This window comes from Equus caballus, chromosome 28, assembly GCF_041296265.1.
Source record: "Equus caballus isolate H_3958 breed thoroughbred chromosome 28, TB-T2T, whole genome shotgun sequence".
Taxonomy (NCBI): Eukaryota; Metazoa; Chordata; class Mammalia; order Perissodactyla; family Equidae; genus Equus; species Equus caballus.
This window is the reverse complement of record NC_091711.1, coordinates 30,413,870-30,438,962: the sequence shown is the minus strand read 5'-3', so window position 1 is coordinate 30,438,962 and position 25,093 is coordinate 30,413,870. Positions and strand designations below refer to the sequence as shown.

Genomic DNA, 25,093 nt, shown 5'->3' with positions numbered 1-25,093 from the left:
CCAAACTTGCTCAGTGGAAGTAAACCTGGAAATCATGGTCTTTGCAGATGACTGTGAGTCTTACTGTGTGAATTGTAATTTAGCATCATTCACTCACCCATGCATGTATTCCACATACCTCATTGAGGGCCTACTATGTGCCTCCTAGCTGCTGCGAGTACAACTGTGAACAAAACAGATGGAATTCCTGCCCTCATGGAGTTCAAGTTCTACTGGGGACACAGACCCTCAACAAACATATATAATATTTCTGATGGAGTGCTTTGAAGAAGTACAAAGACGGGTAAGGAAATAGAAAGTAATGTTGAGAAGGAGATGCTATTTTAGATAGAGTGGTGTGGACAGAGCTTTTAATAAGATGACATTTGAGCAGAAACCTGAAGAAGGTGTTGAAGAAAGCTGTTCCATTATCCAGGGATAGAGCATTCCAGGCAGTGAGAAGAGTCAAAGGACAAGGCCCTAAGGCTCAAATATGCTGGACATTTCAATTTATTGAGCACAAGGGGTGAAATCAGGGTAGCCGCTTGCATCAGATCTGTACCCCTTAGGCAACTACCTGGATATCACTTTCTCATAACTACGCTGTTAGAAAAACAAAGCAAACCCCTAAAATTCATGGGCAAAAAGGAGATATTAATTTCCAATTAGGAACTCAGATACGCCTCTGGGGAACAAAAATAGTAGTGGTAGAGGCAGGAGCAGTTACATAGTGCTTACTGCATGCTGGGTAGAATTTAGTGCTTTCACCTACGTTAAATAATCTAACCTTCACATCAGCCCTATGAGGCAGGCATCATTATTATCCCAATTTGTTGCAGATGAGGAACTGAAGCACGAAGACCACACAGTGAGTAAGGAGGGGGGCCCCAATTCTCACCAAGGCAGTTGGGCTTCATACCTGCTGCTCCACTGGGAAAGCTGGGGCTAACCTGAAAGTATTTCCTCATGGATTCAATCCATTGTCATTTTACTTTTTCCAAAAATTCTTAGTTACATACTGGAATCCAAAGTACAGTGCATACAATTCCTTCTAAACATCTAAGATGAATGTAAGGTCAGTAGTAAAACAAACCTGATGCCTGGTTCTGCCACTCACTACCTGTGTGTTGCTGGGCACGTTACTTAGTTCATGAGCCTCAGTTTCCTCATTTGTAAAATGAGGATAACAATACCCACCTTGCAGGGTTGTTCTGAAGCTGACATGGTTATTGTATCATAGGTGGTTCAGTAAGTAAGAATTTCCTTTTCCCTCCCATCATTACTGAATGCTTGGTGGACATTCTGCTAACCCATAGCTGACACTAGAATTTCTTGGTAGATCTGGAATCTAGTCACTGAAACTGATGAAGAAATGCACATTTCTGGAGGGTTAAAGGCTCAAGGTAATCATTAACCATTTTTTCTCTTCTCAGTGGGGCTGCCATCTAACCAGCTGCATGTCACTGGGCAAATGACTTGCACTTTTCTGAGCTTCAGTTTTCTCTAAGGGCATATGTCTCTAAAAAGATTTGCATGTGTGTGTTTTTCATTCTTGCTTTCCTCAGGGACACATCAGGATTTGCGAGTGTGGTTTAAAAAAGCTCTTCAACCGATGCTGATGCAATCCTCTCCTCACAACTCTCTCACACACACACATACCCTCAAACACACTGTGCCCTGGTGGAGAGAAGTCTACGAGGTACTGTATATTCCTAGATGGTCACAGTGTTCATTCCTTAAAGATGACAGCAGCATCAGTGACAGAAAATAGGTATATGAAATGGTCACCCTCTCTAGTAGATCTTCAAATCAGGTTCCCTGAGGACTCCACTCGGGCTGTATTCTCATCTGTCTGTTCTCCTTGGTTGATCTTGTTCCTTCCCAAAGGCTTTAGATGTCACCTATTGTCTGATGTTTCCCAGATTCATATCTTCATCCCAGACCCTACTTCCAAGTTTCAGATCAGCATAGCCAATGGCCAACATGATATCTGCCCTCAGTTGTCTCATCGGCACACCAGACTCCACATGTCTAAAATGGACCTGCTTCTCTGGCAAAACTGTTCTTCTCCTCAGTGCCCCCAGGCTCAGGAAAATGCACAACTATCTACCCAGTTGCTCAAGTCCAGGAGTTACCTTTGACCTCTCCTTTTTTCCTTACCCCACATCCAATTAATCACAATGTCTTACTGATTCTACCTCTTACATTGTTCTCAAATCCGTCTACGTCTCTCCATTTTCACTGCCCCCATCCTCCTTTAAGCCACCACCATCTATATCCTTAAAGACTGCAATAGCCTCATAGCTGGGCTCCCTCCAATTTGTTCTTGCTTTGTGTATTCTCACTGACATCAGAGACATCTTTAAAAATGCATGTGATCCATGGTTTTCCACAGCTCTCTGGAAAATCACTAAAGTGGCCAATGCATGACCTGGCCACTCCCTTATCTTGTGCCACTTTTCCTTTCTCTGGGTTCCAGTCACAAGGGCCTTCTTTTTTCTTCTTTCCAAATTGCCCAACTCCTGACAGTCTCAGGATTTTCTCACATGCTGTTTTCTCTGCCTAATAAATCTTGCTGTGCCAGGTCTCATGTTATATGGCAAGCAGAATTCTAACACAGCCCCCAAGATTGCCACCTGCCCAGTGTACAAACCTGTGAATATGAAGGGATATCACCCCTGTGATTGGGTTGCTAATTTGTTGACTTTGAGTTAATCAAAAGGGAGATTATTTTGAGTTGGCCCAAACTAATCAGGTGAGTCCTTATAAGAGAATCTTGAGTTCAGAGAGATTCTCCTGCTGACTTTGAAGAAGTAAGCTACCATGTTGAGAGAGGGCCTATGAGGGCAAGGAATCTTGAGTGGCCTCTGGAAGCTGAGAGCAGTGCCTGGTTGGCAGCCAGCAAGAAAATGGGGACCTCAGTCCAACAACCAGAAGGAACTAAACTCTGCCAGTAACTGTGTGAAAGGACCTTGAACTCCAACAGGGAATGCAGCCTGACTGACACCAGATGCAGCCTTATAGGATCCCAAATGGAAGACTCAGTTGAGTTGAACCCAGACTCCCGACTCACAGAAACTATGAGATCATAAACATAGATTGTTTTAAGCCTCTAAGTTTGAGATAACCTCTTATGCAGCAATATAAAACTAATACAGGTCATATTTCAATTAATTAATTCTGTAATGATGTATTTCACTGTTGTCTCTAAGAGACTGTACAGCTTCTTCACAGCTGTACTCTCAGAACTCAGGATATTACTCAGGATGTTTCCCAAATTAATTTTTGAACATATTTGGATCTAGACTATGAATGGCTTTCTCATGCTGTTGATTACTTTATTAAAACACTATTATTAGACAGAAAACATTCATCCTCTTGCTACCACAAAGATTTCAGTATGGTTTTAAATTTATGAGAAACTCAAGCAAATACTCCTTTAAGCCACTATCAAGGGAGGTCCAGTGCTGAAGAGCTAAGTGCAAATTTTCATGTTTCATCGGAGGTTTCATGTGTTGCAATTAAGTGAACACTGATGCAACATGCTCTTGGTTAATCTGCATAACCCTGGAAACTTACACCAAGCCTAGGAAACTTACTGCATCAGGATATCTGAAGAAAACCAAAGTTTGGTGTATCTGCCAGGATGAGCTAAGTTATGCTGCAGCAACAAATAACCCCAAATTTCAGTGACTTAAAATGGTAGAGTTGTACTGTCAATGTGGTAGCTACTAGCCACATGTGGCTATTGAGAACTTGAACTACAGCTAGTACAAATTGAGATATGCTGTCTGTAAAAAATATATACTGGATTTTAAAGACTTACCATGTCTGAAAAAAACAATGTAAAATACCTTATCAATTTCTATATTGATTACACATTTAAATGATAATAATTTAGATCTATTGTATTAACTAAAACATTAAAATTAATTTAATCTGTTTCTTTTAATTTTTATATTTAACTACTGGAAAATTTAAAATTACATTACACCTATTGGCTGGTGCTATGATAAAGGTTTATTTCTTGTTTATGCTACATTTTAGTGACTCAGTGATTCAAGATTATGGGTCACTGTGCCAGAGGGAAGGCAGAGCTCAGAGAGTCTCACAGGGACACAGTCACTTCTGTGCACAGCCCGTTGGACAGAAATAACTAGTCACATGGACCCATTTGTCTACAAGTCTACCAGAAAGAGGGATTGTATCTAAGGAGTGGTGCTAATTAATACACACTAATATAGAACACCCTCTCTCCCTCACTTACTTAGGATCACAGTAGATCCATGTGTAAAGCAAATGTCTTATCTTCCTTACAACATAACCAATCATAAAGTCATTCAATTTTATTAGTCAAACACCTAAAGTAATCTTAACTACATGCCAGGCACTATATTGGCCCCTAGGGACACAGAGAAGTCTAAGACATGGTCCTGGATCTCCGGGAACTCACAATTCAGCAGGGCAATTATTATACTAACTATAACTAACATAATGAATATGAAATGAAGTTGTTCTAATGTCTTCCGGGAGCACAGGAGAGAAGATTCTCCCTTGTGGATGCTTTCTCTGTGAAGTCCTAAATCTCTCCTCAGAAGTAAGCGGTGTCAGCTCTGATCTACACAACGCCAACAGTGCTTTCACTTCTTGCAGATCGTCATAATACTTCCCTCTTCCTTCAAGATGATGCATTAGACAAATTGAACTTGGGGACAACTATATCATCACAATTACGCTTTATATTATCACAAATGACCAACCCACTGATAACTATTCAGTTATGACCCAGTCAATAACCCACATGTCATTATGCCCTTAGTAAACTGCGATGATTAACAGCCATGACATAGGCATGACCCAGAAAGAACAGATGAGCAGGGTGCCTGCTGCCAGCAAAGAAGCAATTTAACTTTGGAAATACTTTTTAATGCATGTGGAAAGGTTATGACATCCCTCCTAGGCCTATTTTCTTTATCTCTTGGTGGAATGCTGATCAAAATTAGAGGATGCAATAAAAGTGCACATAGCAGTATATCTTACAAAGTGCTTTTTACCTAAATGTTATGAAAAAGCTGTTAAGAAATGGGGCTCATAAGATTTTTGATAACAGAGAAATGTAGCTGATAGATTATACTTCAACTCTTATCAGTTCCTCACTGGTATAATGCTCATATAACTCCTTTGCCTACTTTACAGGACTAAGATATATATAAAATATTAGATAATTATATATTCTTAGATAATATTATATATAAGCATATATTAGGTAATGCATTTGAAACCTTGCTTCATGGGTGCCATTAGTGTGTTCTTGGCATCTGGTTCTCCTCTCCTTCAGGGCATATGGAAATTTGAGCCTCCTGGCCCACTGTGGTAGGCTGAAGCCACATGGTAAGCTCCCGCCATTCAGTTGTGAGCAGAAGCCTCAAAGACTGGTGTGTGATTCACCTTTCACTGCCACAGAGGAGGTGTCTGGATGCAGCTTCTGTAATGCTGGGTTCCTGGTAACTACAAAAACAGTTTCTCTCCTCCCTCTTCCTCCCCTTGCTGTCCTGAGATTAAGAAGTAAATCCTCTTGCCTTAAGCCTTTAATATGACAAAGCCCTGAATGACATGTAGAAGTTATAAAAAGATCTGCATGGAACTGCATGAGACCACAGGGAGATAGATACAGAGGGAAAGGGGACTGAAGACCCAGGTCTTAGGATGCTCTAATATTTGGAGATCAAATATAAGAGGATGGTGAGCAAAGGAGGTTGAGAAAGGGCCAAAGAGGAAGGGAGAAATCCAGGGTAACATAAAAAGTCTCCAGAGCCAAGAGAAGAACGTGTTTCAAGGAATGACTGATCCACCATGTACAGGAATGCTCCTGACAAGGCCAGTAGGATAACAGTGATGGCATGACCACTGGATTTGGCTATAGCTGACCTTTATAAAAGCAGTTTCTGTGGAATGGTTGGAGAGAAAGCTCAGACTGAGTCATTTGAAAAGAGAATGGTAGAGGAGGAAATGGAGACAGTGATGCTAGACATATCTTTCAAGATGTTTTTCTGTGAAATGGCGAAGAGAAATGGGGCCATCATTGGAGGAGAATATGTGGGTCAAGGGAGTTTTCTTTTTAAGATATGAGTTACAGAAGCATGTTTGCAATGATTGAGTAGAGAGCAAAAACTGATGATGCAAGGGAGAGGAGACAATTACAGGAGCAAAGTCCTTGAGAAGGTGAAATGGGAGGAGATTCAGCACATAATAGGAAGGCTCCCAGGACAGCGGCAACGCTCCATGCATAGTAACAGAGGGAAGGCAGAGAGTGTGGGGATAGTCACAGAAGATCCTGTTCAGTGGCTTCTATTCTCTCTGAGTATAGGCAAGGTGATCAGCAGAGCCTTTGTGTGATGGTGGTAGCGGCGGGGGTTGCAGATCAAGGAGGTGTGATGGTTGAGGGATGAGACAGAAATCTTGAAATAACAGTTGGCCAACTCCCTCACTTATTCAGTCTTTGGTCAGATGTCAGTGAGCACCCTACCCGATACCCTATTTGAAATCAGTATGCCTTCATCCCCAGTACTTTCGTACTCTGTTCTACTTTTTCCTTTGCCATATCATTTATCACCTTCTAACGTACTATATTATTTACTCATGTTTGTTGTTCACTATCTCCCCATTAGAATGTGAGCACTACAAGATAGAGGCTCTTTGTTTTGCTTACTGATGTATTCTAAGTGCCTAGAATTGTGCCAGGTACCACATATTTATTGAATGATTGAAAAAAATGAATACATGAAAGAAACAAGGAGGCAAACAAAGGAAGCTTGGAAAGGATGGGAAGGAGGAAAGAAGTTAGTTCATTGTTATGGTGAGGGGGAGAGCAAACCAACTAGGCTTTCTGGCATTCTTTGGTGCTCACCTGAGATGGTGATCATGATTCAAAGTGACCCAGTCAGTATATCTTCCCAGCAACATTCAACCCACTCAGGTGCAGACACAAAGAAAGAAGGGTTTAATCAAGGTCAAGGCTTTGCCAGGCAAATAAGTCAAAAGACTGAGAGGATTCAGGTGCTCATAAACAAGCAGTCATAATGATGGACTATGGAATCAAAGCTAAGTAATGAGGAAAACGAAATGATGGTCAAAAAGTGGTTGGGACAATTAATCAGCAGGCTCATTATCATATTCAATATACTTCCCATTTTAGAACATTTAAACCCATTCAAAGCAAGTTCCAGTTCTAAGTATGGGCTCCAACTATTTAAGGGTTTACTTAGAATTCTCTTTCCCTAAAGAGACTTCATTTTAAAGGGAGATTAAGCTACAGCTTTTCTAAGTATAAATAGAAAAAGACAAAAAAAAAAAAAAGGAAAATCACAAACCAAAATTCAATACATACTTGCTGATTACGTCTTATCTTTGTTTTGCCAACCAAATGAAGGACTATGTGACATAAAGAATCAAGACTAGCAGTTTTCATTTGACTGGAGTTTGTACAGAGAAGCACAGGGTGGAAGAGCCCAGCAATCAGTGGACACCTCAAGTATAACACATACAGTGTTATCCATGAGTCACCGAATGAAGGACTAGATTTCAGAAGACCCACAGACACTTATTAACGTCTGATAAACTGAATCAAGGCAGCCTCAAATGAATGCCAAAGTGATTTACTGCTGTGCAATCCAAAATAATATCCTGGCTAAACCAAGGAACCTACAGACTGCGGAGGAGGAGAAGCCCCAAGAGGAGATATAATGCATTTCTGAAACAGTAATGGACATGAGGTCTCACTGAGTATAATTTTCTTTCCTACCTACTGGACTGCTAACGTCAAGGAAAATTGTATGCAGTACGATTTCATTCTTCTGCCTGCTCCACTTCCAGCCTTCTGTAAAGGTCTTTTTATTTCCAACATATGTAGAAAAAGAATGGAGGATGGAGGCAGAAAACAAAGAACTCTAGTGAGCAATAAACACCATCTTGGAAGACCATCATGATCTTAGTTAAGTTCGCAGGTAATAGCTGGTATAGTTGGTTTAGTAAAACACTTGGCCTGAAAGAAATCCAGCAATAAGATGACTATTTTAATAGAAGTACGCTGGGATGGATTTGGTTGCAAAGAGTCTCAATGATATTGGGTTAGGCCACTTTGAAAAAATAACAAAAAATATGTATCTGGCTAGTATCAGTCCAGTCATTAAGGCCTAGGAGAATAGTTATATTTGATGTAAATTATATTCATGGGAAATTGCTGAATGAACATAAACAATGTGAAAGTCAAGATAAAATGATGAGCCAGGCACTATGCTAGGCTCTGTGGGGAAACCCTTCAGTCCTCATGGGATTCCCACTCCAACTGGAGAAGCAGAGATGCACAGAAGAGCTGTGATGCCTCACTCAGAAGTTGTTGTGCCTTTGCTCATACTATTTCCTGTCTGGAGTGCCACGCCCTTCTAATTTACTGCTCGGTAAATACCTCTTAATCTTTCAAAACCCAGGTCACTTCCTGAAACCTCTAGGTAGAGTCTGAAGTTCCCTTAGTGCTTTCATGGAAAATTTTTGGGGCTACATTCTAATCATCTGCTTTACGTCTGTCTTCATTGTTAGTCCTCAAGCTCCTCAAACACACTGAGCATATTGTAGCAAGTTGTATTTTCCAAAGATGCCCCAACAATAGCTTTCATCCCATACATCTTGTAGGACCCTGCCAATCTCCATCAAGAAGTGGAACCTCTATCTCTTCCCTTTGACACTGTCTCTGCCAATGGGGTGCAGCAGAAGAAACACTTCTGGGTCTAGGTAATAAAAATGCACTTCTACCTTGTTCTGTTGGAACCCAGTCACCGTGTCATGAGGAAGCCTGAGGCAGAGAAGCTTCAGAGAAGCCTGTGGAGAAGCCAACATGGAAATGAACCCCAGCTGACAGCCAGCACCAACTTTCCAGGTATGTGAGTCAGCCATCTTGAAAGGGGGTCTGCCAGACCCCTAGAAGGGCTGCTCTAGTTGATGCTCCATGGAGCAGAGAAATGCTGTTTGTGCTGAGCCCTACCCAATTGCAGATTTGAGAGTAAAATAAATGCCTATTGGTTTAAGCCACACATTTTGGAGTTGTTACGCAATGATAATTGGAACACTTCATTTTTGATTCTCTACTGCCTGGCACAGTGCCTGGAATATAATAGACACTCGATACATGTGTGCATGATGACTGACACTCTAGCATAACAGGAGCTGGAAGTGATAGAGGGAACCTTCCTCTTTTATTCCTCTTGTGGCAGTTGTGGGGGAAGGAGTTTTCAACTAGTATTTCCTTTGTTCTTCCCCTTTCCCCTGCATCACAAACACATGGATGTCTCTTCATCCAGGTTTGCGACTAATACTGTTTCACTCTCAAATTAAAGATTTGTTCTCAATGAATTTAGCTCGGCTTTGAACAAAGAGAACTGCCTAGTGTTAGCATCAGAACAAAGGTGTGGGGGAGGTACTGTGACTGCGGGCAATTTGCCCAGCCATGCCAATGTGAAACACCAGAAAAAACTATTCCACCATCACCTGGAGGGGCGACATTAGGGTTCATGACTTACAACTGTAAAACCATTTGGGTATGACAGAGAGGGGGCTGGCATAGCCTTAAATGAAGGGACAGGTGGCCAGTCAAACCTGTTAGAAGCAGGGCTGGTGGCTGCCCTATATTGTTTGTTGTCAGTTTGGCATCTCTGTCCAGTCCTTCTGAAGCCCCTCTGCACATTGCCAAGGAGAAGCTGGGACTATATTTCCCAGAATCCTCTTCCCTGTGGGAAGATGTGGGGTGCTCAGGTGAAATCTGGAAGGTGGAAAAGAGGAGGCTATTTCTCATCCCAGGTAGGTAGTTAGAGACAGTTGTGTAAGTTAGAGACAGCTTTGGGTAAGTTTTTTTGAGAATCATCTGTGACAAAGTCAGACATTCTTGAGATCCCTAGAGGCTTCCAGGCGAGCTCTGGGGACCCACGCTGTGCAGCTTCAGAAAGTAGTTGGAGGTGGCTTCCCTGCCCATCTCTCCCCAGCCTTTTCAGCAGTGGTATGAGCCTCTGTATGAAACTCTTCATCTTGGAAGACCCAGAGTGGTTTGTCTTCTGACAGAACCCCACCAGAAAGAAGAGCCAAACAGCTACAAGCACTAGAGAAGACTTTCAAAGAAGAAACTTTGGTGCATATATAGACAAAAGTGTGAAAGCCCAAAAGAGGTGGAAGCTAAACTGATGAATGGCAAAGAGCAAGTGAGGGAGGGGTTTGCAACCAGGCCAGGTCTCCCCATAGGTCCCAGCCCTGCTCATGCACTTGATTTGTCTCTGCTCTGTGCCCAGGAGAGGTTGTTTAGATGCAAACACCAGTCTTCCCCACTTCCTCCCCCAGCCAAACCCAGCTGGTTCCCCCTCTTCTAATTTACCCCCCCCCCATTCAGTTGTTCCACTTATTCTTCCTACTCTCATCCCAGCCCACACATGGGCAAACTCAAGGGAAAGGTAATCCCAACAGTGGGAACACTCTAAATTGCCTTAGAGAGTTGGGTTTAGGAATGCAAACTCCAATTTCTCTCTGTGCTTAGTTCCCTCATTATCATACTATCCTTGAACTCCTGGAAGGAAGGAAAGAGTGACTCCCTCCCAGCATTCCTGCATATTTTCTCCTCTGCACTCATCATACCTGACATATTTGTTTATTTAATGCCCTTCCTCCCTCAATAATGGTAGATACTCATTAGATATTTGATGAATGAGTGAAGAATGACTCCATCTGGAAATGAAACCCTCAGACACCATTGATTGCTCTTAAAATATGCCTAACACACAACAGGAAGTGAGTTAAGCCTTGGTGCCTGCCTCAAGGGACAGTGCTGCATCATCACTTTTGCAACTAAAGTATATCAGGCTTGGTTAATAAAATTCAGTTTACAGTTCACCTTTTTCAAAGGTTCCACTTGTAAGGATTACAAGCAGGAGACCATGCATTTACAGTTCTCCGGACTACTTCAAAGTTTTGAAATCTCTCCATCTCTTTAATGAATAATTAGTGTCATATACCTAATATATTTTGCATAATTTTCAGAATTTAACGTATGTTATGATACACAGTAAGAATAGGAACAAAAATAACACCATAAAGAAAGGACATCATTTCCTTTCATAGCTGCAACAATATGACGCCTGCGTGTGGTATGTAACAAATGATGACAATGTGTTTTATGGGATGCATTCTGATATAAAACACAATATTTGTGTTTCATAATTAGACAGGTTCAATTTAGATCGCTAAGAAGATCTTTTAGATTAACCAAGTTTCTTCTTGTGGGATGGTAACAATAGTTCATGATATGCCCTCAGTTCTTCAGCTGTGCCTTGTATAATCAGTGGTTTTTTTCCTTAACATTGTTCTGTCTTGAGCAAAAGAATATCCAAGAGTCATGTGAAATACACATTGATTTAAAATAATCTTTTCAGTAAATCCGTTCAAGATAACTTTGTACTGGTCATTTTGACCTGGCAGCAAAAATGTTTTGATTAAACTTTGTCTTCCAAAAGAAGAAGCAGCAGTTGAGGCAATAATAATTAGGTCCTCAGAACTTTAAACGGGTTTCAAAAATTAGAGCAAAATTAAGTGAAGAGAGAGTGAGAGAAAAAGGGAGAGGGAGGGAGAGAGACAGAAAAAGTAAGGCAGAGAGAGTGCCCCATCCTCACCACCAGTTTGATGAAACTGCCTTAATATGAACCAGTGAGAGTAAGACCCTGGATTTTAACGGCATGATTTAGGGTAGTGGGAGATGACACCAAAAAGGACTGAGTCCTGCTGATGAGGTGCGGCTTACCATTGGTATCTGTTGCCGGCCACCCGCTCCCTTCAGCTTTCCCTAGGGAAAGGACCCTAGGACACGCCAGGGACCTTCAGTCCAAAAGGTGACAAAGTTGACTGCAGATCAGGAAACAGGATAACCAGTGGTTGAAGCCACTCCCTTCTTTATGAATACCAACAACAACCATGCATTGAGCACTTGATAAGTGCCTGACTCTTTTCTAAGCATGCTATAATGTATTAACTCATTTTATCCTCATAACAGCCATGTGAGATAGAAATTATCTGCCATTTAATAAAGAAATGGAGGCACACAGAGGTTAATAGCCTTGTCTGGTTATTTACTTACTAAGTGATGAAGTAGGAAGTGGATCTAAATCCCAGCTGTCTTACTTGAAAGGCCAATCTTAACCTACCCTATTCTTCCCCTCAAATGTAAGGTCTCTTTCTGATTCAAGGGTACTTAAATCAGTTGGTCCACATGGATGAAAGAATGGAATAGGTGCCCATAATTTTTCTAGCTACTTCAAGTAAATGGCAACAAAATACATAACACTGGATCAAAGGGTCTAACTAAGTGGTTCTCAACTAGGGATGATTTTGCCCCCCATGCTCCCAGGGACATAGGACAATGCTTGAAGACATTTTTGGTTGTCATAACATGGAGGGAAGTGCTACTTGAACTAGTAGCAAGGCTAACGATGCTGCTAAACATCCCATAGTGCACAGAACAGCCCCTACAACAAAGACTTATCCAGCTCAAAATGTCAATAGTGCTGAGTTTGAGAAACTCTGAAACTAAATTGATTGGTGTTATCCAGACACACCATGGAAATAAGCTATTCACAATCTTTTGTAGCAAACACAAAATTCAATAAGCTAAGCACTGGGGCAAATCTTTGAGATATAATAATCAGTAAGATACAGTCTTTGCTCTCAAAGTGACTATACTAGCCACACAGAATCCATGCCTTTAAGATGCAATCCCCTAAATTTAGAGGAAAGATTGGGCAAATTAAAGCAGAATAAATGCCTGTGTGCCTCTGCTCTTTCTTTCTTCACACCCATCAAAGACTCCCATGAATTCCCTTATTTGGGGGATCTCAAAGTGGGCTGTCTGAAAATCACTGATTTGGTAGCATCGCTACTACAATCTCTCGATATCAGTGGTAATGAATGCTGACTGGTGCCCAGCCAGGAAGTCCAGTTGTCTTGAGTGTTGGAAAATCACCCTTAGGCAAATAGGAACACCTCCACCTCCTAGCATCTCTACAGACCTAGACAATGACTGATGGACACAAGGATCCTAGCTTTAAAGGTGAACCAGCTGTAGTGCACTCTGTCCTCTAGAGCTTCCCTGCTGGATCAGAGAATACACTCTCGGCTTAGCTTTTCTCCTTTGCCCTCTTTTAACCTCCTTTACTCCCCCGTCTCCTCAGAGCACTCCACCAAGCAACAGCTTTAGCAAGAATCCTCACCTCAGTCTCTGCTTCTGCTTAGGAAAGAAATTCAACCTAAGACACCCCCTAAAAAAAAAGGCCACTGCAAGTACAGATCAACAATGACTCCTGAAAGACACTGTGGTGGTCTGGATGTTTGTGACCCCTAAAATTCTTATGTTGAAATCCTAACTTCCAAGGTAATGGTATTAGGAGGTGGGGCCTTTGCAAAGTGATTAGGTCACGAGAGCAGAGCCCTCATGAATGGGATTAACATAACAGAGACTCCAGAGAGCTCCCTAGCCCCTTCTGCCAAGTAAGGACACAGTGAGAAGACGCCATCTATGAACCAGGGGGTGGGCCCTCACAAGGCAAGGTACTGCATCTACAGGCGCCTTGATCTTGGACTTCCAGCCTCTTCAACTGTGAGAAATACATGTCTGTTGTTTATAAGCCACCCAGTCTATGGTATTTTGTTATAGCAGCCTGAATGGATTAAGACAGACATTCAAGTAATCTCCAGGCTTTGAGGTACAGAAGAAAATCTGCTTTCTTCATTCTTTTCTTAGGTCTGTCCTCAGTTCTCATTTGTCTTCACCCCAACCTGAGACCCTTGGTAATAATACGTGTAACATATAAAAAAGTGGAGATTACTGAGTGGAGTAAGGTCTGAGTTTCTCTTCTGAGGCCAGAAAATATTAGTGCACAGGAATTTGAGTAGTTCAGTTTGTCCTGACATTCATTTATTTTAGACACATGATTGTGATTTTAATTGTGAAGGAATGGAAAAGTCCCTGGTTCTTTTCTCCTCATATTCTCAGAGCTCTGGATCCTGAGAGGGCATCTACAGTAACAAGCTGGATGAAGTTGTAGAACATAAACAGGGATGAAAAAGAGAACAGTATGGGCAGCAAGCTTATGAAGGCAGAGAATAATCTGGGTGAGGTATATATCCTTATACAGGGAAATCTTTGTGAAGTTTTCCCTTGAATAGGGATAAAGTGAGACGAAGATGGGGAATGAAGTAGTTTTTTAGTTCTGGGTTGACCTATAATTTCATTCCTTGATGAATCCAAAACCAAATCTTCTGGAAGCAGATATGTGTTTGAACTGTGACAATGCTAGACTTATTACCTAATGTATTCTGAGCTCTTCCAAGAGCATTAAAGATAATCCTAACTCTCATTAATGCATATACATTAGCAATATATGGTCAGTTGATGTTGCTATTCCTAATGGTAACATTTTAAGGGATTTGTAAGCTGTATGAAAAATTTTCCAAGAAGTTAGCCTTGAAAAACTGTTTTAAAAGTAAAAATGTTAATGTGCTGTATTAGTTGCTGTGATATCATAATAACTATAATTATAATTATGGTAATAATAAAGATTTATTAAATGCTTACAATATGACAGGTAGAGAGACAAACACTTGCTATGAATTATCTCACTTAATTATCATAATAACCCAGGAAATAGATCCCCTTATTAGCCTCACTTTGCAGATGAGCTAACTCTCCCAAGGGCATACAGCTTTCAATGGTGGAACCAAATGAGCACTCCGATGTCTGACCCCAGACCCTTAACCACGGTATTAGTTATCTATTGCTGCATAACAAATGACCACAAACTTAGGGGTATAAAACAACACACATTAATGATCTCACAGTTTCTGTAGATCAGAAATCTAGGCAGAGCCTAGCTGAGTCCTCTGCTTCCGAGTCTCAGCAGGCTGCAATACAGGTCTTGGCCAGGGTTCAGTCTCATCAGAGGCTCAGCTGAGGAAAGATCTGCCTCCAAGCTCCCTCAATTGTCGGCATAATTCATCTCCTTGTGGTTGTAGGACTGAGGTTCCTATTCTCTTGCCAGCAGTCAACTGGGGGCACTCTCAGCTCCTAGAGACCAGACCACTTTTCTTTGCACGTGGCCCTCTTCATCAACCGTCTCACAACATGGTAGCTTACTTCCTCAAAGCCAGCAAAGGAGAGTCTAACTCCAGTTAGCTGGGACAGGGTCTTATGTACCATAACATAATCACAGAAGTAACATTCCACTTCGTTTGCAATATTCTATTGGTTAAAGGTCACAGTTCCTGCCTGAGCTCAAAGGGAGAGAATTATACAAAGGCATGACAACCAGGAGGCAGGCATCACAGATTTTAGGGTCTGTCCACCACAACTACTAGGTAAGTAGCAGACTGCAATCATGTTTGTGCCACCTTCTCAATTTTTGCCAAATTTGCATTATCTACAATATTTTAATCTCCTATATTTCCATAAATTGACTCACTGTTTAAAATATTTATTCTATAGAGAACTTTTATATCACAGTCATAAATGGAAAATCAATATTACTTGCCATTAATGGAAGGTAAAATAAACAGGTAAGATGAAATAAAAAACAAAGACTTCCACTGTACTGTGTATTCATGCATGTGGGCTCACTTAGTCCTCCCACAGTTCATGGTAAATAATATTGTCCTCCTTTTGAAAAATGTGGAAACAAATCTAGAAGAGTTTGGTAAACTGCTCAAGATCACTCAGCTCTTAAATGGTTGTACCAAGATTCAAATCCATGGCTACTAGCAGCCAAAGTGCACAAAACTACAGTCTAGGAAGCCCCCTACTTCAGTACACATCCCAATTTTCCTGGTTCCTTCTTTTCCTTTCCAGCTCCACCTGTCTTCTCAGCCAGTCTCCTAACCTCTATCTTTAGATACCAGGAATAAACACGATATACAGGTAAAGAGTAAGTATGCTCAGATTTTAATCTTGGCTTTCTCTCTTACTGGCCTTGTCACCTAAGACAAGTTACTGTTTTGCCTCAACTGTCTCATCTATAAAATGGGGATGATATTAGTAAATGCTTAATGAATGCAAGAATGAAAATTTTATTCATACAATTTTTGTCATCTCAAAGAAAAATTACCCAAGATGCCCAACCTTGAGTGCTGTGTATGTATTTACTGCAGTTAGATGTTTAATTCTTCTGAGAGATGAGTGAAAACAGAAACAGTTTTGACAGATTGCATTATTTTGTGCATTTTCGTTTTTAAAGCTTACTATATTTTATCTCTTTTCAGGACAATGTCCTTGAGTAGGACTGAGAGGATGGGGTCCTGTGCCCAAAGTGAAGGGCTGGCCTTAGCTAGGAGCATGGCCAGGGCCTTCGCACCAGGGGAAAGGCTGCAACTGTGGGCACAGCTGCAGGCAGGCGGTCTGTGCAATGGGAGGAATCTGTGGTCAATCTTTTCTCATCACTCAATGACATTGCACCAAAAATTCTTCTTTGTTCTTCCACAACATCAATCTTGCCTCTCAAATACATGATTTCTAGTAGCATGAAAGCATGCAGTTATTTCTCCCATCTTAAACAGGAAGAATTCTTTCTTGACCCAATTTCTTATTCCATTTATCACCCCATTTTCTCTCTTTTCCTTTATCATGAACCTCCTTGAAAGTGCTATTTATATTTGCTGTCTCCAAATTTTCCCCTTCCATTCTTTTGTGGACACATGTTAGTCATGCTTTCACTTCCACCCCTCCAAGGAAACTTCTCTTGATCAGCTCGCCAAAACCCTCCACACATTGCTAAATTCAAAGATTAACTTTTGGTCTTGATCTTACTCATCCTGTCAGCAGAACTTGACACAGTCACTTGCTCTCCCCCTCCTGAAGCTCTCTCCTCCAGCCCCACACACTCTAGGTTTCCTCCTAGCTTCTTTCTGTGGGCTCCTTTTTATCCTCCAAATTCATAATGCTGGTGTGTCCCAAAGGTTAATCCTTGGATCTCTTTTCTATTTGTAGTCATTCTTTTGGTGATCTCAACCAAATGGATATCTCCAGCCTGGAGATCTCTCCCTATATTCCAGACTGTTCCATCCTCAACACATGGACCACTGGGACACCTGAAACTTAATATGTCTACAAGGGACCCACTCTTCTCTGCATCCCATAAATGGCAACTCTTTTCTTCCAACTCCCTAATGAATAGCATATGACAGATGAACAGCCATGACTCTTCTCTCTCATACCATTCATTCAATCTGTCTGCAATTCCCATAAGCGGTACTTTCTACTCTCCTCAACATCTCCTCTGTGCACTGTGCACTGATGAAGCCACCATCATCTCTTTCCTGGATTCTTGCAACAAATCTCCTGACTGACCTCCATGCTTCTGCCCTTGCCAACTCACCCCTGCCCACAGTCCAAAGTCACCAGGCAACCAGAATGACCTTAATAAAACAGAAAGCAGATCTTGTCATGCCTCTGCTCAAAACTCTGTCACTCAGAGAAAAGCTAAAGTTCCCAGTGACTGCTAAGGTCTGATGTCATCTGGCTTCCATTGCCTCTCTGGTATATTTTCTCACTATTCTCCACCTTGCTCACTCAACTCCTGTCATACTGGCCTCTTCACTGTTCCATGAACACACCAGGCATGTTCCTGCCTCAGGGCCTTTGTGCTTGCTGTTCTCTTTCCCTGGAAGAGAGGCCCACCTTTGCCAATTTTTGTAAAACTGAAAGCCCTCCCACCACTTCTTGCTTTACTTTCTCTCCTTAGCAATTATTGATATATTATATATATTTACTTATTTATTTTGTGCTTAAGTTCCAACAGGGCAGAGATTTTTGTGTGTTTTATTCACTGCTGTGTTCTTAGTGCCTGACAGAGTGAGTGTGCAATAAATGTTGAATGAATTAACTATCATCAAGATGGTATGACTTATCTGATTATAGTTATTTTGTAATGCCTGTAATGACATGGGGTTTCCCCCATGTTCTGCATGATTCGAAAGATAAAGAAAGTTCTATTAATACAACTGCTACTCACATATTCTAAGTAATTCAAGTCATCCATGATTTGACTACTTATATTAAGGAAAAGATAAACTTCTTATTGATGATAATGATTTCAAAATAGGTACCAAAGGGTCAAAGATGGACATAAAATTAAACACGAAAAAATATCAAAATAGAAAATGTGAATTTATATATATAAGTCTACCTTTAGGAAGGGGATCTTTTTAAACAGATAGACACTAAGAAGCGAATCACTTGAACTTAATGACATCTTACTTGGGAATTTTGCTGTGCTTTGGCTTTCTCTCGGCTATGTGAAAGATGAGTTACAGAATATTAAAGACCCAGGGTGCCAAAGCAAGCACTAACCTGCTGACTAATCAGGCAGGGGCAAAAGTTTTAAGACAGATTAAATTTGACTATGTCCTCACTTTTATCATGAATTAATGACTCTCCTAGTTGTGTTTCTTGACATTCAATGTTAAAAGAGAGAAGCATTCTCTTACTGTCAAACTGTCTAACTACAGAGCCTGTCTTTATCCACTTGGAAACATAAGCCTCTATGTCTGTGAACATGTTTGCCATAATTGTTGGACATCATGACACACAGCTGATGAAGAAGATACTAATAACTCATAAGATGTACCTAGTGTTAATCATTTCAGACGTATATGGAATCACAGTAAGCTTCCTGGGTTTTCTTTTTTCTTTTCCACCTTGAACTAAGTTCTTTGTTTTATGTATAAAAGGTTGAAGTAACTTCTGGAAGCTGAAATAATAAAATTGTAGTCTCTCTGCTGCAGCTGTTTATAAAACACTTGATTTAAGTAAGAGTGCTTCTGATGGTTTCTAAATCTAATAACACAATGTAGACACAGGTTTGTTTACTGTTCAACCAAGGGACATTTTATTTTAATTACTTGTGACAGGAAAAATTAATTTATCTATAATTTCCTGCTGCCTCCTAAAAAGGGAAGAACCTGCAAAGGCCCCTTTTCTTGCTGAGTTGGCTGAGGTTGTGAGGACGCAAAGCAGAGCTCAGAGGCTGACTTAGAGCCAACTGTGCCATTTATGCAAAGGGTATGGGCAGCAGGGAGAGACTGGAGCCAAGCATTGGGAAAGGCTGCTTAGAAAGAAGTCCCCAGAAAGAGGAAAACCTAGCTGTTGGTTATGAATAGAGGATTGTGGGCAAAAGGAGAAATAAGGGAGCTGCCACCCAGAGAAGAACTTTTGAGGGTAAGGGGAGGAAGAGAGGATTAGGTAAGTTTTTATGAAGTTTTGCCGTATGGTGACATCACTCTTTTTTCAATTGCTATTTTTTCTAGTATACATTAAAATAAGTACCTAGCTATTAAAATTTTTAAAAATTATAACCAAACAGAATTATCTTGTATACAATCAAAATCACGAGAACAGTCCATCATCATACCATGGTCCATAGTAGACTACTGACCAACACATCTCTTTTGTAATGTGTATTATTTGAAAAATATTAGGCTTTTTGAGTTTTAACTAACAACTCATGAAATGACATTGAAAAGACCTATGCAGAAGAAACCCCAGGAATGGAGAAAATAGTTATGAAGCTTAAAATATACATCTTTCATTAATTGAACAAAGCTACCTAGTTTTGATGGGAATGGATCAGAGAACGGATCAGAGGAAGAACTTTCATTATTTAGGATCATGTAGCAATTCAGATATTTCTTTCTATAAAAATTTTGAAACTTAGCAGAAAGAACAAAAGATGAAGGAATGACTTTTAAGGGTGAAAATATTAATGCACTATTAATGTTAGGAAAAGAGTTATAGAGTTGTCTCAAAAGAACTTGAAGAACAAGAGTTATCAAAGATATGTTCAATAGGTACATGAAAGAATTTCTGGAACCTCACAAAAGTGGAAAAAACAACATATTTAATTCCATTTGTTGCTCTTGGGGAACACCCAACTGAGATGGTCTTTTGAGCCATCTGGTTCCACTTTCCTGAGGAGAAGAACCTTTTCCCTGAAGGCCACACTCATCTCACCAGTTTTCTAATTCTCTTTTTGGAGACATTCCAGAAAAATACTGCTTATTTTATAGATGCTCAAGAGTTGCAGTCAATCTATCAGATTTGGAAAAATCCCATTTATCTGAAGTGTCCCCAGATCAGCATGCAACCAGCACTGTACAAAGAAAATCCCGGGTGCCTGATTTCCAAGATCTGTCCCCTCAGGTTTGAGGAGCAGAATCAGAAGCAAACATTTTTAACTGTCAATATGTTCTTATTGACTCCGAAAAGCTTCAGAAACTTTGCATGATGTTTAGGGAAAATCTGAGAAGTGTTATGTAATCCAGCTAACAGGGCCAAGTTCTATAAATGTGCACAGTATTTCTGGGTGCACAGCAATCCCATTGTAGATTATTATCAGAGGCCTGGCTGGGCCTCTTGTACATTCCTTACTAAATTTTTCTTTTAAAACTCTTCATGCAGAGAGGAAGGAAGGAGTGTGGTAGAGCCACACACTCAAGATAACTCTTGAGTTTGGGAACCTGATAAAAACAATGCAAATGGCTCTTAAAACTGGAATCATTTTGTAAGTTCCAGCTGTTTTTGGCCAAACCAGCCAGTTTCTTCTGGTGTGAGGATGCCCAGGTCCATTATGTTTCCTGAAATGTGAAAACAACCTCCAGAGAGGGTGATTGCATTTTACCCAGTTTTCTGTGCTGCAAAAGTCTAATTGCTGGAACATTCCCTGAACACTGCAGATTGGCAAACTGACCAAACGAAACATTCAGTTAACATAACGACTAGTTGCTTCTATTTTAAATTGCCTCTTGAAATGAGTAGATGCATATTTCTATTTTGTCTCATCCAAGCTATTTACCTCTTTCTCCATGTGCAATCCTTCTGCTCTAATATTTCTTTCAAATACTTCTCTCTTTTCAGTCTGGGGGTTGGATTTTCTGTATACAAGAATGTAGTCAATTCGACACTTTCCATCTCTGAAGTAAAGTCCATTTGATTTGTTTCTTTCTGGCATCGTCTGCAGACAAAGAGAAAGGGACCAGTTTAAGATACTAGCAAAACAGCCCCAGGTGAGTAATGTTAAATAACAATTAAAACTAAATTAATTTTTCATTGTGTTTATCAAAATTACATTTTTATTAATGAAAAATGTAAACAAGATGAGACAAAAAATAAAAATTGGAAAAAACTTTGAATCAAACGGGCAAAATTTAGGACACCTAACAATACCAAATGTTGTCAAGGATATGGAACAACTGAGAATTCTAATATTCTACAGGTGGGAATGAAGACTGACATATTTACTCTGGAATACACATTAGCATTATCTTAAAAAATAGAATGTTTGCGTAACATACAACCCTAGAGGTATTCTTGATAAAGCAACTAGGAGACATGTACATGAATATTCATAGCAGCATTGTCCATAAGAGTAGAAAATGAAAAACAGGAATCAAATGTTCATGAACAGGCAAACAGATAAGTAAGTTGTAGAAAATTACACAGCAGTGTAATGGAATATTACACAGCAGTGAAAATGAATGAACCATAGTTGCATCTAAGAGTAAGCATAAATCTTAAAAACAACATTGACAGAAAAAAAGCAAGTCACAGAAGACTTCATACCACATGATCATTTTTCATAAAGCACAAAATAAAGTCAATCTAAAAAGAAGTTGTTAAGGCTACATACATATGTGGCAAAACTATTTTTAGAGCAAGAGAATAAAAAACACAAAAATTCAAGAAGATGGTACCTCTCATAGGGTAGAGGTATGGGATTGCAAGTGACTTTGATGGTTTTGGTAATATTCTAATTTAACATTTCTTAAACTTTTTGAGAAAAATAAGAAATAAGATAACATTAAAAGAGATAAGATATAAGAAAACATTTTACTTTGTGATAATTGCTTATATATGTAAACACACAGAATATCTGGACAAAAGTTTCCCAAAACCGTACTGAATCCTTTCTACTCACATACTTGCTAATATTAATTTTCCATTACATTAAAAAAACAAGTGGAGTCAGAAACCCACAATTAGGTTGCCACCATAATTTAAAAAATACAATTCTAGTTCATATGTTGGATAGTGGTTCAAGGCGTTGATTTTATTATGCTTCATAACTTAAATATAAGTTACAAATAGTATTTTGCAGTGATTACATATATAAAAATTAAAGAACAAAAATAGTAGGTGTAATTTTCATCCAGGCTCCATAGGCTTGTTGTAACCATGTACAACACTGAAAGAGACCATCAAGTACGAGCTACTTAGGCTTGAGCCAAGTTTCTCAGGATGATAGATTTCAAACACATGTCTGTAGACCTAGAAAGGTGAAATGGGGGAGTTACTTCTTCTCCAGGCCACAGTTTACACCAGTTTCCAAATAGTGGCGTGAAGAAGGCACACATGCCACACCTCCAAAGTCTTCGCTAGAATCCACATTCTTGCACAAGTGCCACGCATGCAACCTCATCCAAAAGGAGAATGTCAGCCAGGAGGGATGGAAATGACCATGTCCCATGTTTTGGTGAAGATGTTTTTAACTGATGACCAATCCTTACTGACCATTTGTCAGCTTTTGCCTTAAGACACACTCAAAAGTCTACCCGAATAAACACTTTCTTAACAGTTTATTTGCCAAACAGGAGAACTGTCTTGTAGATTCAGCACATCAGCATCTGCCTGCAAAAACAGGGCTTCAGCCAAGGCATCAGGAGGAAGGTAGCAAAGTCCCAACCTCTCCGAGACCATTTCCTCATCTGTAAGTTAAGGGGATGAGACTAGCTGCTTTTGAGGTTCCTTTCAAGATCGCTCCTTTATGCCACATCATGGCATTCAAAGTGTTTGTGTGAAGAGATGATGACAGAATGAGTTTTCTGTTTAAAACAACAAAAATATGGTTTGAAGGGACAGATCTGGGAAGCTTGGTAGAAGAAAACAATTTTTCCTGTTCAAAGATGTAATCTTTTCAATGGTTAACTGGCTCTGGAATAATAAAAAATTAAGAATATGCAATAAATAAATGACATTGATGCTGTGTTCCTAGTACCTGTACCGAGTGCATGTACAAAGGTGATAAACTCCACTGATAACCTGAGCAACAGTGAACGCCACTAACAAAAGACTTCTCTTTCCAAAATTACATATGAACAGATGGGTCTATTTACAATTGCACTGAGTTTCCAGATTACAGAGGCAAATGGAAACTCAAAGAGGCTTCAGACAACACTTTCTACTGAGAGCTGGTCCATTTTGCGTCACTGTTCTATGTGCTGGCGGATTTACACAAGGAAGTCCATCCTGGTAAATCTTACTTTTTACTAGTTAGCAACACCCAGAATGTAAATTATCTTAAAATGATAGGTGGTTTTAAGAACCTCCCTTTGTATAAACAAAATGTTGTGGGGACCTGGAAATGGCCACCCCAAGATATGTCTCTTTGGCATGATGATTATTTGAGGCTGGTTCCTTTGCAGACAGGAAAGCAACTGAAAAGTAGAACTTGCTTACCCTTTGTAAGAGGTATTTACATTGTAAAGGAATTTTCCATCTGTAAAGATATCTCCCTCTCTGTACCAGGAAGGGGAGATGACCTGCTCTCTAGAAACTCTTAATCAATGCCAAAGGCAAGGACTTAAATCTGCATTTTGCTTACTGTACTTGTGTGGTAATCTCCCATGATTGACTCCCCCTCCCAATGCTGGCATTTCTTTAAGGATTAAGCATCTTTCCTTAGGCTAGGAACTGATTGCTGCGCTCACCTGTGACCACCCAGCTCAAGACAATAGACTTGCCTCCAGCTGTGTCCATCAAGTGCTGTGGACAGGGCAAACTTGTGACTATTGTGGGAGGGACATTTCAATCACATGTGAAACACCCTGTTTGGGGGTATATAACCACTCTGTGCACCCCACTTCTCCGGTGCCCTTTCTCCCTTCAGGAAGAAAGGCCCCAGGCCATGGTCCTCATACAGCTTTGTTTAATTTTCTCTTGCTATTCTGTCTCATGCGAATTTAATTCGTTCTCCGGCCAGACGAACCTACATTAGGTAGAGGAAAAGTCTTCCTCCCCTACAATGTCTTTAAGTATAAGAAGGGAAGTGCACGACCCACTGAAAGTTTGTTTTGAGCATAGGTAGATTTAGGATCCCTGAAATGTGCCAGATCCTTGGGGCGATATCAAAGGAATATAAGACCTACTATTTGTTTCCCAGGAAGCTACAGTTCAACGAGACTTTAAACAGTCCATTGGAATATGCTTCATAGGTTCCCGTCTGGATCAGGAATCGCATTTTTAAGAAATCACACACTCTTACCTCTCCCCCTGCTTCCAATCTGCTAGCATCATCTGAAGTACTGGTCAGGTTTCCAGGGTGAAGGAGAGAATCATCATCTTTGCAAGGACTGTTGACAGCTTCTAATTCATCAAAAAGAATGTTGACATCCTTGGCCACTGGAACCAAAGTAAATACATGACAAGTGGGGTTAAGGATCTGGGATCTTAGAAGCAATACTAAAAGAGAAGACATCTCCCGTTGGTCTAATTCTTTTTCATTGTTTCAACAACACCTTGAATGACAGGTATATTATTTCCTAAGAGAAAAAGATGTCAGATACAAAACATGTTTGACCAAATAGTGTCTCCATAAGGCAAGATTAAGGAAAATGTGAAGCAAAGTTCAGTACCTCCATAATATAAATATAATTTGTTTTCCGTGATAACAGAAGGTGCTGTGTTTGTTTAGCTTTCCTTCACATAATTGTCTAGCATAAGGTACTTCCATTTAAGACTTCTAAGAACTTGTTACCTGCATTGGAAATAACATACTTAACTTTTTCATTTAAGTGCCATACAACTTGCTAAGTAAACCCATCAACATGCCACTTGCATGGTTCAGTAAGAACCGTCATTTTACCCCCCCTTTTTACTTCTTTAAGGCCTAATAGAGAAAACCTAATGCAGTCACAAAGCAGGCAGTTAGATTTCTTCCTTTCTTCTTTCTTTAATCATGAATTGAAATAATGAAGTTAGCCATTCAGCGGCTCT

General features: G+C 40.2%; 1 protein-coding gene across 14 annotated transcripts in view; it reads right to left on the bottom strand.

Annotated features, from left to right (window-relative positions):
* Positions 1-25,093, bottom strand: part of ANO4 (anoctamin 4) — a 381,203-nt gene that overhangs the window by 143,845 nt on the left and 212,265 nt on the right. For all 14 annotated transcript variants that reach the window (XM_070254006.1, XM_070254010.1, XM_070254005.1 and 11 more), the window contains 2 exons: positions 24,363-24,499; positions 20,898-21,056 (listed from right to left, as the gene is read on the bottom strand). In XM_070254006.1, the coding sequence (XP_070110107.1) occupies positions 20,898-21,056; positions 24,363-24,499 (296 nt within the window). The remainder of the gene's footprint in view (positions 1-20,897; positions 21,057-24,362; positions 24,500-25,093) is intronic.